Raw genomic sequence first — 15,273 nt, 5'->3', positions numbered from 1 at the left:
TTGTTTTATACATCATTTGTGTGATAAGACCCATGCACTGAAAAACCTGACCTTTATTGGAAGATTGTTGGTCTAATGTCTCTACAAATTCAGTACTGTATAATAAATCAGGAGAAAATAGTTTTGCTGTTATTCTACGTGGGCTCTAAAAGTTTTCTCAGTACAAGTACAGAACATTTTTAACCAAGACAAAACAAAGACTTTTTTTTGTTTCAAGTTTTCCTGTTCTCAGTGAGTGCTTGGGTATGAGAAAACTTAAGTATGTGCCCTTAGGGTGTTTGTGAGGTTCAAGGATTATACTGAATGAGATTGTGTTTGTGCAAAGGGCCCATTTTTAATGTGTCACATTTCACTTTGTGCTGATTTAAATGTAAACTCTCTTGTTGTTGTTGCTCTGTTATTGTGTTACTTTACCAAAGCAAATGACCAGCTTCTAAAAGCTTAAAGGGCTGTGAGCCCCCTGAGAGAGTATCATTGATTTTTACAATGTGTAATATAAAGTATTTACTATAATAAAATAGTTTATTTCTATACTCAATTTAAATATAAAACTAAGATGTATGCAGAAAAATGCTCTGCTTTTTCTTTTGCTATCAATAAACAAGCAGAATTATTGTTTGGCTTTTTTTTTTTTTTTTTTTTTTACTAGGTAAACTTGTACTTTAATGCTTGGAGAAAAGTCTTTGGTGAGGAAAACATTCTGGTGCCATGTTTTACTAATTAAGCTCAGACAAATAATGAATTTTAAGTGTTACCACCTTACATTCTCCCATAGCACGCTATAGGCTATTTTTCAAGGCATCGCAATATATCCTCCTAAAACACACACACACACACACACACACACACACACACACACACACACACACACACACACACACACACACACACACACACACACACACACACACACACACACACACACACACACACACACACACACATCTTACTATATTGTTGTTAGTGTGTTTAGGAAAATGTTATAATAATAGCTTTTCGATATTAAAATCCTTGTTTACATTTATGCACATGAGAGAAAAAAGGGCTGCACTTTCGTGAAAGATGATATTCGCTAAACAGCGCTCTCTGTTGGCCACTCGAAGAACAAACGAGCGTAACCGGCGTAGGCGTAATACGTCATGATCCGTCATACGCACTACAGTAGCTAATTGAGATAAAAACGTTTTGTGCACACCGAGGCTGACTCGTTTTAAACAAAATTTAAGCATATTCACAGTATAGACGATTCTTACTATTCTTATGCGCACTGACCTGAAAAAACAGTTTTGACACCGCCCACGTGAAAGTGAAAGCAAAAGTGATCCTCCGCCAAAATGCAACGAGAACAACTAATGGTAAGAAAACTAAAACTTTATAATGTTTAGTGCTTATGCAATGTATTTTAAAGTACTTGAGAAGATTATTGGTGATAAAAACAAACTAAACCAGCCTAAGGTGGTTTGCTAGTCTTAGCAGGTTTAAATGGGTTTGAGGGATTCTTTAGTTGGTCAGACGAAGAGACCAATTTGCCCATCAGCTAAAACCAAACAAAAGACTAGTGTGATTGGTCTATGGAACCATTCTAGTCTGGTTTATCTGATTCCTCTTTGTCTTTTCAGTTTTAAGATGATCTCAAAGGCGTACTCCATACCCAGAGCTGCAGCAGAACATTTCTGTCTGTTGTGCTGTGATCTTGTCATCTGGGCTTGTGTGTGGATAGCACTCCTGTGGCTGGATGGAGAGGGCAGTCTGGATCTATGGTGCCTGTGGGCTCTCAGGACCATCAGCTGCGTTGTACTGTATTCAGTAATCACACATGTCTCTGACAGCAGAAATCAGCCTCTCCTGAAGCGCTGGGTAGCCCTACTGAGCTTCCTACCTCCCGTGTTTGATAGCATTCAGACAATGCTTCACGGGACTGGGAGAGGCTTTAGTCCTGTTCCTGATCCTGGCATGGTGATCCTGAGCACTGCTACATCTACTCTCATATATATGGTGTGGGAGATGGCCTTCCCACACGGTGGATCATCTAAGGGTTCCAGGAACCCGAAGAAAGATGAAGAGGCCAGAGCACTCCTAATGAGGGTCATCCGCTACTCCAGGCCAGACTATCTTCATCTAGGGGCTGCCTTCCTCTTCCTCAGCCTGGCGGCGCTTTGTGAGTGTTTTTCCTGGTTGAGGAAACTAAAATATTGTCAGAATTAGTCTGTGATTTTAAATCTAAATCCTGATTTCAGTTAGGCTAATCTTTTATCTACATTGACAAAACTATTGTAAACTAAATCCAGAGTAATACCTTTTATTTTGTAGTTGAGACATTCATCCCATACTGCATTGGGAAAGTTATTGACATACTGAGTGGAAAGTACCAGCACAACAATTTCGTATGGGCCATTGGACTCATGGCACTGTTTTCACTTGGAAGGTAAGTGTAACATCAATCCAATGCAAAAATCTTACTAAAAACAAATGTCTTTGTGTACAAATTGGTTTTGTTTCTTGCAATTAAAATGTTAAATTGTTGTGTCTTTAAGTTCTATGTTCACTGGTCTGCGCGGTGGGATGTTCATGTGCAGCCTCTGCAGACTCAACAAGAGAATACGACACCTGTTGTTCCAGAACCTCATGAAGCAGGAGATAAGCTTCTTTGAAGATAATAAACCAGGTATGATACCTGTTCCTACACTTTGGAAGTTGAAGTTTAGCACTAATTGTCTTTCTATGTAAATAGGGCAGATTAAATGAAAATTCACCCCATCTATTTTTATAAATGCTCGTTATAGAGCTCATGTGTTTCTTTTTTGACCATATAATATGTAATAAGAATGTCATAACTGGACCTTTCAGTGAAAACAACAGTATGCAGGACTCCAATCTTACACTTAAGTACACTTAAACCCCTGACCCAGGAAAGCGTGTACTTATGAGTGCAACACCCACATCTTAAAATCCAATCAACAACCAATACTCAGAAAGTCCCGCCCTACATTTTTACTTTTCTGATAATTAATTTCACTCCCATGTGCTTAACAATGCGGAAGACCTGTTGCTACTTCTGTTTCATGATGACTTTTAACACTCTACGAGTGCCGCAATTTAAACACACAGTGTCAAGTTAAGCCCAAAGTCATTGAACTCCTTCTTGTAGATGTTGTTCTTGAGTTTTTACTGGTGTCAAACTGAATAGGTTTGACTGGTAACTGAAAAGGACTGAGGAGAACTCAAGGCTTATGCCCGGTACACATTGTATGATTTTGAGCTGTCCTAGAAGAAAGATGACCAATCATCTTACATTGAGAGAGGTTCAAAGACAGCCGTTGTCACGGTCTTGTGACCAAAGGTTGCCTGCGATGATTTTGTCAGAAATTTAGCATGATCATCTCAGTGTGTTGCTGCTACAACCTACGTTTACTGACTAGACAATTGTATGCAACATGAAATGGCGTATTGATCGTCACCGTTTTCACAAATTTGCGTTTTTGTAGTTTACATGGAGATGAAAACGGTATAATTTTCAAAACTTTGCACTTTGAATCCCGTTTTTTTTTTTTGCATTTTCAGGCCCCCAAAACACTGTTGATGTGTAAATGAACAGTCAAAATGCATAAAAAGTTTTTAGTTGAAAATGGTGTCGTGTAAACAGCCCCTAAAACTAAACAAGACAGAGAAACAGAACGTGACCGTGATATGGGGGTCATTTTCGACATGAAGAAAACAAGTGTGAAGATTTTTTGAAGACCATTTCACCTTTCTAATCATATCCACAATGTTTTTGTGTTTTCACATAGGAAGTGGCACAAAATTTTCACCAAGTTTTGTACCATGTAAAAAAAAGAAAGAAAAAAACGAAACTTAAAATTGTTCTAAATTGACCGAAGACCACCAGAGGGTAAAAAATGTGTCTTGAGACACTGCATTCTGCTGCATATTTTAGGATTATTTTAAGAGTAGACAAAGCTACAAAATTGTGTATATTTGATAATATAGCCTTTATTAAAATCTTGTCAATTTATTTTCTTTTACAGGCAGTCTCACATCACGTTTAACCTCTGACACTGATAAAATGGGACGTTCTGTGGCCATGAATGTGAATGTGTTACTGCGAAGCCTGGTGAAGACATGCGGTATGCTGTACTTCATGCTGGGCCTGTCCTGGCAGTTAACCCTCCTTTCATGCATTGAAATGCCCCTTCTTGCTTTCATTCAGAACTCATACAACAACTTCTCCCAGGTAAGTAACCCTCCTCACGTTGGTTTCCTTGTTATTTTTTACAAAGCTTAGACTTGTTATAAAGCTGTGTCTTTTCTAACGTTTTGGGGAGACCATAATGAATTCATAATGCCTCACCTTCCTGATCAGAAAACATCCAAAGAGCTTCAGGACTGTAATGCAGAGACTACAGAATTGGCGTCTTCTGTCATTGGGTCGATGAAGACTGTGCGCAGTTTTAAGGCAGAGCATCAGGAACAGCAGCGATATGAACAGACTCTCAACAGGAAGCTCCAGGTTTTGAGGCGTAAAGGTGTCTACAGTGCATTTCATCTCTTAATACGCAGGGTAAATCATATACAGTCCTAAGTTGCATTCACTGTTCTCCTTAGTAGAAATTGTGTTATAGTTCATTGATTCATACTAATGGCTATCTTCTTGCATTGCATTTTAGTTCATTACAGTGGGCTTGAAGGTAGCAATGCTGTTCCAAGGCCGAAATCTCATCTCGTCTGGACAGCTTAGCAGTGGCAGCCTTCTTGCGTTTGTGTTCTACCAGAAGGACATGGTGACCAACATGAGGGTAAGATGGCTAGGTAGATTTTACAAGAATATGACCCTTCATTGAGATGAGACTAAATTCTGGCCATGATTATATTCTCAGCATCTTGTATATATCTATGGAGACATGCTGAATACTGTGGGATCAGCAGTGAAGGTGTTCCAGCTGCTCGATAGGAAGCCACAGTTGAGAGAGGCAGGCCATCTGGCTCCAGAGAAGCTTAAGGGAAGACTAACCTTTGAAAAGGTCACCTTTTCCTACCACTCCCGTCCTGATCAAATGGCACTTAAGGTACGTTTTTTGTTTATTCCACAAAAGCTAATCATAGATGGAACTTATGTGATTTGCATGTATTCATTGTTGAATTGTTGCAGTCTGTTACATTGGAATTGAGTCCAGGAAAGCTGACGGCATTGGTAGGGCCCTCTGGTGGTGGGAAGAGCTCTTGCGTCTGCTTGCTCCAAAGGTTCTATGATCCACAGGAGGGTGAGATGTTCCTGGATGGAGAACCTCTGTACCGTTACCAACACCAGTATTTGCATAAAAAGGCAAGAATTGATTCACCAGCATTTACAACCATATAACTTCAGGGGCCAGTTGTTCAAAAATGTTTGTCTGGATCAGAATGATCTGGATTTGGAAATCCCATGTTTTGCTATCCAGGATTAGGTAATCCATTTTACTTTTGTGCCAGCTTTTCAATGCAAATTTTGAATTGGATCACCCTGATCCAGATACACTTTTTCAGATGACCAAATCTGGATTACTAGTGCTCTACGGAGCCCCTAAAGGGACATCCTGATATAAATAATATGAGATAGGGAACTTTTTTTTTTTTGACTGGTTCATCTTATGATTGTGCCAATGTAGTTTACAAACAGTGATACATTTTTTTGTCTGATATTTCCAGCTGTTTGGGGATTATTTTATGGCACCAAAATCTCTTTTTTACTTTACTGTAGGCTACCGAAAGGTTCTAATCAAGAGGAAAATAAAAAAATGTGTGTATATTTTATGGGTTTTTTATTTTTTACAATTTTAAAGTTTTATTACATTTTTGTTCCTGAAATCCACCCTTCTGCTGGGATCAGGATAATCCTGATTTTTTGGATCAAATGTATCCAAATTTTACTAAAGTTTTGAACACAAAAATCTGATCAGATAACTTTCAAACTGGCCCCAAGAGAGATGTGAAAACATTAATTCCATTGGATGGTTTGGTGAGACAGTAGTGTATAACTAGTAGCTTATAAAACTACACATTATTGTCTTTCATTTGGCTTAGGTGGCGATGGTATCCCAGGATCCTGTGCTTTTCTCTGGCTCTGTGAGATATAATATTGAATACGGTTTGCAGGACTGCACACTTGAAAGAGTAGAAGCAGCTGCTCGTAAAGCCAATGCACACAACTTCATATGCAAATTGGAAAAGGGATACAACACAGGTAGATATAACTAAAGAGGCACCGTTATTAAAATTCTATCTGATACTAATGAGCTGTTAAATATTTTCATGTTATAGCCAATATCACCTTTTTATACTTTTTTTGTCTAAATAAAAAATAAAACTGACCAAAAAAGTAATTTAAAGAATGCCTAGAAGTGAATGTAGGCATCACATTATACTGTTCCGTATGAAAAATGGATATTCATTTTGAGATTTGCTAAAGAATGTAATAAAATTAGTGTTTTTGAAGATTGACTTTAAAGGGTTAGTTCACCAGAAAAATTTAAATTCTGTCATTAATTACTCACAATCATGTCATACCATGTCGTATCTTTCATCAATATCAGTATCAATATCTTTTTGATGAAATCTGAGTGCTTTTTGTCTCTCCATAGACAGCTACACAACTTTGACACTTCAAAGCCATATGAATTGAGCGGTTTAGTCCAAATTTTTGATCGCTTTATATGATGAACAGATTTAATTTAGTCTTTTATTCACATATAAACATTGGATCAGCGAACATAAACAGCTTAACCAAACCTGCTTGATGCATGAGAACTAACCTCATTGGTTAACCTCAAACATGCTTGAGATTTCATTTAACTGATGTGCGAGTTGATGAATAAAATTATATACTGATATTTATAAATCAGTGACATGGTACTGATATGTATATCCCTAAAAATAAATGGAGTTGGTTAAATTTGAATGCTTTTTCTGTAGATGTTGGAGAGTGTGGCGACGAGCTGTCGGCAGGGCAGAAGCAGTGCATTGCTATAGCCAGAGCTTTGATAAGAGACCCACAGATTCTTATCTTGGATGAAGCCACCAGCCACATGGACTGTAGCACACAACAAGCAGTACGAACTCTTATGGAATTAATACTAAATCTGCACAGTAATTATTTTTAAGCTGCAGTAACATGCTAAATTCTGAGGTTTTCCCCTTTTATAGTGTCTATTTATTATCTTATTTCCCAGGTTCAAGATGTGCTCAATAGCATAACGGATCAGACAGTGCTGGTAATAGCTCATCGTTTGGAGACTGTAGAGAAAGCAGACCACATTATCTTCATGGAGGGAGGTGAAGTCGTGGAGCAGGGAACACACCGGCAGCTCATGGCCAAAGAAGGAAGATACTATCGGCTCAGAGAAAAGCTTTTCAATCTGGAGACACAACCAGTTGGCTAAAGTATCAGATTTGTGGATAGATTTTACAGAGTCTTCAGTACACACTCACAGACTGCTTTCATGTAGATTTAACAACTGATTCTAGTGTAGATCGGTGGGGAGATACAATTTTCTCCATCCTTCTGTTTATATAGGCAGTGTTTTGTTCATTTTGTGAAGTGATGATGCATGGGACACACAAAAAGGAAAGCATGGACTTTGTATCCTAAAGGTAAAACAGTATGAAACAACCTCTACTGTAATACAAAATATATGTAATACACAAGTTCGTGTGTGTATTTAAATCAGAGAATGACCAGTGGGTTTGCCCTCAGCTGCAGAAAAATGCGGAACAACATCTCAGAGCTGTTATCCGTCTTCATTGTGCCACCAAGAGCTGCTTGATTTTGAGCATCCTGGAGATCTTTATAAAGAGACTGACAAAAAAATAAAAAAATTTTTTTAGTATTGAATTAAACAAAACTGTCTGATATATGTGAATTAATACTAATCACAGGGTAAAGGTGCAGCCACAAATGTTGCAGGCAAAAAAAAAAAAATTCCATAGACCAATTTCGAGCCGACGTCACAGTTACGTCACGGCGTTAGCTGGTGGCAAAACAAAGGGAAAACCAGAGAATGTCTAATATGGCGAGAAGTTTCACTCTCAGTAAACTTCCGGCTTCTGAACTGGTTGCAGTTCCTCTCTGATTCCATATGAGGGCGCTCACAGGACGAGTGCAGAATGAATGGAGGTCTATGGCGCTATACCAATAAAAATCCACTTTTCTCAGGATATAATTTTTTGTCTAGTAATTTGAATGTTGTATTCGAAAGGAGATGCAAATAAATTACACATTGCTGGGTGTTAGATTTTTTTGAGTCACTTGCTCAAATTTGCTTTAAAAAGTCTTTTAAAGTGTCAATGACGTCATACACATCGTACGACCAGAGATACTGCTTAACGGCAATCCTTCACTCACTCTGGTGCGTTCGCGCTCTGCACTTTCTTTTCACTCGAGGCATCGACAACACAGCTGACAGAGGTAAACACACGTGCTAGAAGAGTTTTTGTTTTGTTTGTTTCTGGTCCCGCTGCGGATGACACGATGCCATCAAGCGGTATCTCTGGTCGTAATCAGTCCTTCACTGACCAATCAGCGTTCATTAGCAGAATGCTAGCGTGTTATGGGCAACAACAACTGAACCTGTAAGAAATCAAAAGGACATAAGTACTCGTTCATTCAACTTTCGACCTAAAACCCATGTTGAACTTGCAAAATCTACAATCAGATCTGAGATTTCTCAACGGCAATCGGGTGAAAGAGACAAATTTAGCTGTCTAGCCCCATTGACTCCCATTCATTTTGCACTCATGGCGATCGCCCCCAGTGGAACTCTGGTGGTACTACAACCAAAATTCAGTACAATAGAGCTTAATAGGGAGTGGGTAGGCTCTCCGTAGACGGGCTCTGGGAAAACTGGAGGCGGCCAATACAAACCAGCACAGATTCGACTACATAATAAGGAGCTTAAATTATTAGTATTGTTATTAAATGTCATCTTTTTGTGTTGTTGGGTGCAAGAATCGACGGAGTACAGGCTCCAATTTGAAATTTTATCGCATAATGTTTTCTAAATGATTGTGATTATTTGTGAATCATCTATGATTGTATACATTGTTTTGATTGATTGTGACTAGACTTTTTGAAGAACCTGGTATGAAAGGGTAACCAAATACATAGTTGAATATGCTGTATCTGTCATTTTTATTTCTAGAAAATATTCACATCATTAAAATTGCACCGTAACGTCACTCTTTACATTGTCGTCTTCTGTCTGGCCTTGGAGCTGGCTAGGCAGAACTGCGGATCGTAGGCTACCACACAAGTCTTGTACGTGACCATTTAGTACAGTTATAGGCATCTAAAGATTTATATGCCCTCAGTTTCTCTATCAGGTAGGTGTAGAAGTCAGGCCACTCAACTGGAGGTAGCGTTAACGTTAATCCTGTCAGATCGTCCATCCATTGACTGAGCGTGTACGGGTCAGCCAATCTGGGATGTCCGTTAAAATTAACCTTTACAAATAACAATCGCGATCCTGGACAGTGAGTGACCTTGCACATTAAGATAAAATCGGATTTTCTCCAATCATTATTAAAAAAACAAGCTAACAAAACTTGCAAACTAACGTTAGTGAAGCGGCCAGAGGGCTAGTTCTGCCACCACCTAAGCTCCGCCCATAAAAAAAACGTCACCATGTTTACCAACTGAAAAGGGGTCTATAGTGTAGCGACACATGAAGCCCTCATGCTGACCTCCAGATTGAAAACAGGTGTGTGTGTGTGAGCGAATGTAAGAGTCTGCATGCCTGTAATAGGATGGGTACCTTTTTCAGTACGATCAAGTGATTTTTCCCCCCCAGTTTTTTTTAAATAACTGGATTTTTTGCAGCAAAATTTGCCGAGCAACAGTAAATGTGATGGCATCTTTTGACTTTAATCCAAATGGTGTAATCTAAGCATGCAAGAATGAACAAATAAAATGAAGAGAATCAGATCTACCTCAACATGCCGTACAGCTTCACACAAGCTCTGTGCTTTTAACTGCTTTGTATGGCAACATTTTACAGTCGAGTCTCTCAACAAGACCTGCTGAAAAAGTCATGATCCCCAAATCAGATTCAATTGTAAGTCCATGTTAGAAAAATAGATTTTTTTTTTTAATAAAAGTACCTGTAGGCGCCTCAGAATGGCATGATGCAGTCCACACACTGCTGCCACAGATGTACTCTCCACCCGAATCTCCAGGACTTCAAGAGGTCCTTCAGAGCATAAATCTCCCAGTGTCACCTTGAGGAAAGACATGAGTAGCTCATTCTAAATGACAGACTTCATGATCGTAAGTGAGTAATGAGTAGTATTAAGTCAGCACCTCTTTGGCCATAATCTTGACAGAGCATCCATCTGGGCTGTAGGCACAAACCACTGGACTTTGTACAGACTTTGTTTGTCCCATCACCTCTGGTGATACCAACCAGTTTAGCACAGACACACATGTTTCTGAACTGCTGGTTACTGAAATGTGCAGTTTGGCCTTTAGAAGCTCGGATGATACTCTGATCAGCACTGCAACGGGTCCTGACTTGGAAGTGGTATCAGAATCTTTGGTTAACGCTCCTCTGGCACGCAGGAAGGCTTGAATGCCATCCCTGACACTGTCGTGTCTGATGTTACCATGAGAAAATGGTCCCTCAAGCCTTAAAGCATCAAGCCAATCCACTGTTAAAGAATTCAAAGGTGCACTGATGGAGCCCATCTCTGTTAGGAGCTGGGAAACAGCAAGAGAAGATGCTTCAGGGCTAAACAGATTGGAGAGGGAGAAGGTGAGAGAACAGTAGACCTTCACTGGCAGAGACAGCCCATCAGCGGTTTCAAGAGGAATGGTTACATCCAGTTTCTGATCAGAATCCATTTTTTTCAATGGGAATGAGTATGTCCTGGATGAGCTCTCAATATTTGAATATTGGGATAATGGGTGGACCTGAATGCACAGAGTCCAACCATGCTCCAATGTACACCCACTTGAGTTTTCAAGCACACATGTAAGAGTCAAAGAGTCTCTTTGGAGCAATGAGCTCCATCTAGCCACACCATGACAGCTGATTGGATGTTTGGTGCCCATATTAAACTTTTTTTCATTCCCATGGGTGTCCAACAGTAGGCTGTAAACATTTATGACTTGATTCAGACGTTTGATAGACTCATTTTTCTCCTGAAGCTTATGTTTCAAGGATTCTGCCCTGCAGAAGACAGTAACAAAAGTGTCAATGACGTGACACTCATATTGGTCGCTCTATTAATTTATAAAAAAATAAAATAAAAAAAAAATCATACAAACAGTGACGTATAAATTAAATTAGAGAAAGAAACCAACATGATTACAAAGAATACAGAACTTTTAAATCAGTTTTAAATTAGATTTTTTAATTATTCTTTATCACTGACACTGTTATATCCCATTAACTCAAAATGTGACATTTAGCTTTAGGCGTTGGAAAATCAGAAGTTTTCTTTTTTATGATGAGGCATGAAACAGACCTCTCCCAGATGTTTCCGATGGAAGCCAGGAGGTCCTTCACTCTCTGGCCTGCTAGAGATGGAGGTAACCTGGGCACATTTCCTTTTTCAGATGCTTGAGGAAGGTTCACTCGAAGCAGTCTTCCACTCAGAGATATGCCCATAAGCTGCACAGATCCTTATAATTCAAATACAAACAATTTGCGTTAGTGACTTAAGAATTAAAACACTTTAAAGCCTGGTAAACAGCATAGAGATTGATCAGAATGCAATGCATGTATCGTACCTGTAGGGTTAGTATATGGCCGAGTGAGTGCTATAACCCTGCATACACCAAGACTGTCTGAGGTCAGATCTTGCAGCTGGGACTCAGTTCCTGTGGCTTCTGATGAAGATATCGTGGGGAACTGAAGTGTGTGTAGGTCATTGAGAGAGCTGTAGTACAGCCGCTTATCATCAACACAAACACACAGCACTGGTCCTCGTACACTATGCTCATTGAAGCCTGTAAAATGTGAATGTTAACACAGATTACCAAAACTGATCTATAATTTATTTAAAAGCATTAAATAAATAAAGCATTGCTAAAACTGTCCTGATATCAAAATGAAGGGAAAAAAAGCTAATTCTTGAATAGAAAATCAAAACCAAAATAGTTTGGCATTATGTATTATTATTTCTTAGAAAAAAATATTTAACAAAACTGCTTTTTTGTCTGGTTGTAAGATGTCATGTGGTGCAACTCCCCCAAATCATAATTATATTTATGAATGAATTGTAATTATATTTATGAAGTCATGAAATCGATTAAAAAAAAAGCCTAGAAAAATATATTTTAAACTTCTTTGAATATAATGTGTATTCCATATTCAAGATCTATGGAAATATTTTATTACTTTTTTTTATATTTGATGGTTACACCACATGACATTTTTTCAGACATTAAACTAAAACATCTTAAAAATGGTATTAAGTTTTTCGAAAACAATATGAAACCAGTACAAAAAGAAAATGAGAACATTGCACACCAAAAAAAGGCATTTACATTAAACTTTTTTTTTTTAAAGATCTTTTACTTTTCTTTATTGTCGACAATCTTATTGACTATCAAATCAAAATCAAACACTTTTGCAAAAGCAAAAATATATGTAATAAAAGCACTTTAATTTCATTCTTACTATAATCTGCCTCTTTTCCTTCCGAGCTTGCTTGTTTGCTTCTGACCATTAGAAGTTTGCCTCTTTGACCAACTGCGATGAGACACTGAGGTCCGTGTTCTCCAGAGACGCAGGTTCCGACAAATACGATTGGCTGCTCTAAGCTTTGAAGGACTCTGATTGGAGATCTCTGCTCTCCTCTTGGACCAGCCAGGGTGGGGATGAGCAAAGGAAAGCAGCAAATACGTCCATCAGGTAAACCACATAGAATGACTGGAGAATTGACTAAAGAGGCATCCACTCCAAATAAGAGCCTGAAAAGACGGGGTTCAAGATAAGGATGGAGGTCAGACTGTTGAGAGTTGACTGACGTTGAGCCTTTAGGGTAGATGCAAGTCAGCACTGGAGGACAGTTCACACTTTTTTCTTTGTCTGTTATGTTTAAGCGGCATGAGTTTACAGTTGCAACCTGGAAACATGCAAGTTTACGAAGGAGTCTGGATCCAGGCTCTTCATAGAGATCAAAACTCCAGATGGACTTGTGAAGACTAAGAGTCACAAGGATCTTCTCAACTATGGTAAATGCTTGCAGACTTAAATTTTTCAGGACAATGGAATCATCTGATACAATACTCAGCACACGGTCAGGACTTTTGCGCGCCAGGACAGAGGAAGAACTAGTAAAAAAGAAGCATGGAAAAAAATTATAAAAATAAAAATTCCACATTATAATGACTAAAGAAAATCTAAAGATCCATTGAAATTGCTTGACGAATGCAGTTTCCCTTCCTGTAATGACGTATTAATGGACAAGTTTCCTAGGGAAAATTCCTTACAGCAACTCTGCTAGGAAAATTCACATAAAATGACTGGATTTAATTTATGTTGTGAAAAAGAAAAAGTGAATTCTAACTGTGAAAGATCCAGTTTTCAAACCTTATTACTGTTGCTAACCAGTTCTGAATTGACTGGACAAAAAAAATCTGTTGCAATATAAAGGTTAAGTATTTTATTTTGCTATAAGTGAGTTATAGAATAGAATTCTATCTTTCTGTCCCTCCATTGACAGCTACGCAACTATCACTTTGATGCTTCAAAAAGTTCATAAAGAGATATGAATTGAGCGGTTTAATATCCCAAATATTTCTGAAGAGACACGATTGCTTTATATGATGAACAGATTGAATTTAAGCTTTTATACACATACAAATTCTTCAACTCACACATCAGTTATCAGTTTAACAGAAGCTCAAGCATTCAATCTGTTCATATAAAGCAAAAGAGTCTCTTCCTAAAATTTGGTCTAAACCGCTCAATTCCTATGGATTCTTTTTAAGATCTCTTTTATGAACTTTTTGAAGCGTCCAAGTGGTAGTTGCGTAACAGTCAATGGATTGGAGAGACAGAAATCTCTCGGATTTTATCAAAAAGATCTTCATTTGTGTTCTGAAGAAAGTCTTACGAGTTTGGAACGACATGAAGGTGAGTAATTAATGACAGAATTATCATTTTTTGGATGAACTAACACTTTAAGTGATCTAAGAAATATGTTATGGCAGATACTAACGTTACCTGAGCTGTGGTAGAGGGGTGCAGTAAAGCCCACCGTTTGAGCAAAGCGCATAAAGCCGATATTTATCGTCACTTAATGCCAAATTGGTCACTGAAGCTTCAAACTGCATCACGGTCTGGAAAAAAACAACATGTATTGAGTGAGCTTGCAGAAAAGTAGTTTGGTAAAGTATAACACAAAAGTTAAAACAAACATGCACTTGCCGTGACTCTTCTCTCCTCGACATTGAATACGAGCACATCTCTGTGTCCGCAGGCCAAGAAAAGATTCGTGTCGTCCTGTATGATGCGCACTGAGTGTGACTGACAGTCACTGAACTCCGACAGATACTCCACACTGCACCGCTCCATAATGTCACACAGGTCTGTTTTACATTCTCCACAGAGTTTACTCCAATTTCTCAAAGACTCTTTCGTTTCTTCTCAGATTTAACCACATAACAGAAATGCTCGCGACTGTTCCTAACTTGCTTCATGCACCCGCCGCCTCAACAGTGACCAATGAGGATCAATGTTCTTCCTCCTCTGTTTTTTAACCAGTCAGATTTAGTACACTGCCATCTACCGGAGATTCCGGACATTGTTTAACCTAATGTTGACCAGACATTCTCTGTGTTGACTCAAGGGTCCCATTCAAAGTAACCTACTGTATCTTGGTGCCACAACGTTTTCTACCACAAAAATAATTAATATAAAAAAATAATAAGAATCTTCAATCCAAAGAGATACAATGAGTATATACTGAATATTCCGTTTTAATATTAGGTCTATAGGCTATAAATATTCCAGCCTGCGACACATTAACACCAGATATGAAATCAAAGCAAACAGGTTTCCAGAGGCAGCAACAACTTTTGAGCATACAACTGTCTTAACCCTCTGGGCTTCTTCGTAAAATAGTCACACTTAGCTTCCTCCCGCCCGAAAACGGGCGAAGCCTTAAAATTTTACTTTACTTTTTCCCAGGATAACCAATCAAATATATTTTTGTTCTATAATGTTTTCTGATTATTATTTAGAATTTTTTATGATACTTTGCATTAATTATATAATTTTTATGAGCTATTTTTTC

General features: G+C 38.4%; 2 protein-coding genes across 4 annotated transcripts; one reads left to right on the top strand and one right to left on the bottom strand.

Annotated features, from left to right (window-relative positions):
* Nucleotides 1-1,099: 1,099 nt before the first annotated feature.
* On the top strand, nt 1,100-9,148 carry tap2t (transporter associated with antigen processing, subunit type t, teleost specific). Its single transcript, XM_084433552.1, has 12 exons — nt 1,100-1,355; nt 1,620-2,158; nt 2,311-2,425; nt 2,535-2,665; nt 4,026-4,231; nt 4,361-4,558; nt 4,665-4,793; nt 4,875-5,063; nt 5,147-5,320; nt 6,058-6,217; nt 6,946-7,082; nt 7,203-9,148. The coding sequence occupies exons 2-12, from the start codon at nt 1,627-1,629 to the stop codon at nt 7,410-7,412; spliced, it is 2,181 nt and encodes a 726-aa protein (XP_084289678.1). The 5' UTR covers nt 1,100-1,355; nt 1,620-1,626; the 3' UTR covers nt 7,413-9,148.
* faap100 (FA core complex associated protein 100) lies at nt 7,370-14,728 on the bottom strand. Of its 3 annotated transcripts, none has more exons than XM_084433548.1 (9): nt 14,406-14,728; nt 14,202-14,317; nt 12,651-13,306; nt 11,759-11,977; nt 11,494-11,650; nt 10,328-11,195; nt 10,129-10,245; nt 9,958-10,047; nt 7,370-7,828 (listed from the first exon to the last, which is right to left on the bottom strand). In XM_084433548.1, exons 1-9 carry the CDS (start codon nt 14,550-14,552, stop codon nt 7,697-7,699), a joined length of 2,502 nt encoding a protein of 833 aa, XP_084289674.1. In that variant the 5' UTR covers nt 14,553-14,728; the 3' UTR covers nt 7,370-7,696. The 3 variants fall into 3 exon arrangements, with proteins under 3 accessions (XP_084289674.1, XP_084289676.1, XP_084289675.1); XM_084433550.1 differs by having other exon boundaries at nt 12,651-12,943; nt 14,406-14,697; XM_084433549.1 differs by having other exon boundaries at nt 7,690-7,828; nt 9,958-10,044.
* Between the last annotated feature and the right edge of the window lie 545 nt (nt 14,729-15,273).

Source organism: Rutilus rutilus (assembly GCF_951802725.1).
Source record: "Rutilus rutilus genome assembly, chromosome: 16".
Lineage (NCBI taxonomy): Eukaryota > Metazoa > Chordata > Actinopteri > Cypriniformes > Leuciscidae > Rutilus > Rutilus rutilus.
The sequence above is the reverse complement of the archived record's forward strand: the minus strand, read 5'-3'. Positions and strand labels throughout refer to the sequence as shown.

Coding starts and splice junctions, on each gene's coding strand:
- tap2t (XM_084433552.1), top strand. CDS start 1,627: ATGATCTCAAAGGCGTACTCCATACCCAGAGCTGCAGCAGAACATTTC. Junction 2,159..2,310: donor CCTCAGCCTGGCGGCGCTTT/GTGAGTGTTTTT, acceptor TTTATTTTGTAG/TTGAGACATTCATCCCATAC. Junction 7,083..7,202: donor ACTGTAGCACACAACAAGCA/GTACGAACTCTT, acceptor CTTATTTCCCAG/GTTCAAGATGTGCTCAATAG.
- faap100 (XM_084433548.1), bottom strand. CDS start 14,552: ATGGAGCGGTGCAGTGTGGAGTATCTGTCGGAGTTCAGTGACTGTCAG. Junction 13,307..14,201: donor ACCCCTCTACCACAGCTCAG/GTAACGTTAGTA, acceptor CTTTTTTACTAG/TTCTTCCTCTGTCCTGGCGC. Junction 11,196..11,493: donor ATCGGAAACATCTGGGAGAG/GTCTGTTTCATG, acceptor TGTCTTCTGCAG/GGCAGAATCCTTGAAACATA.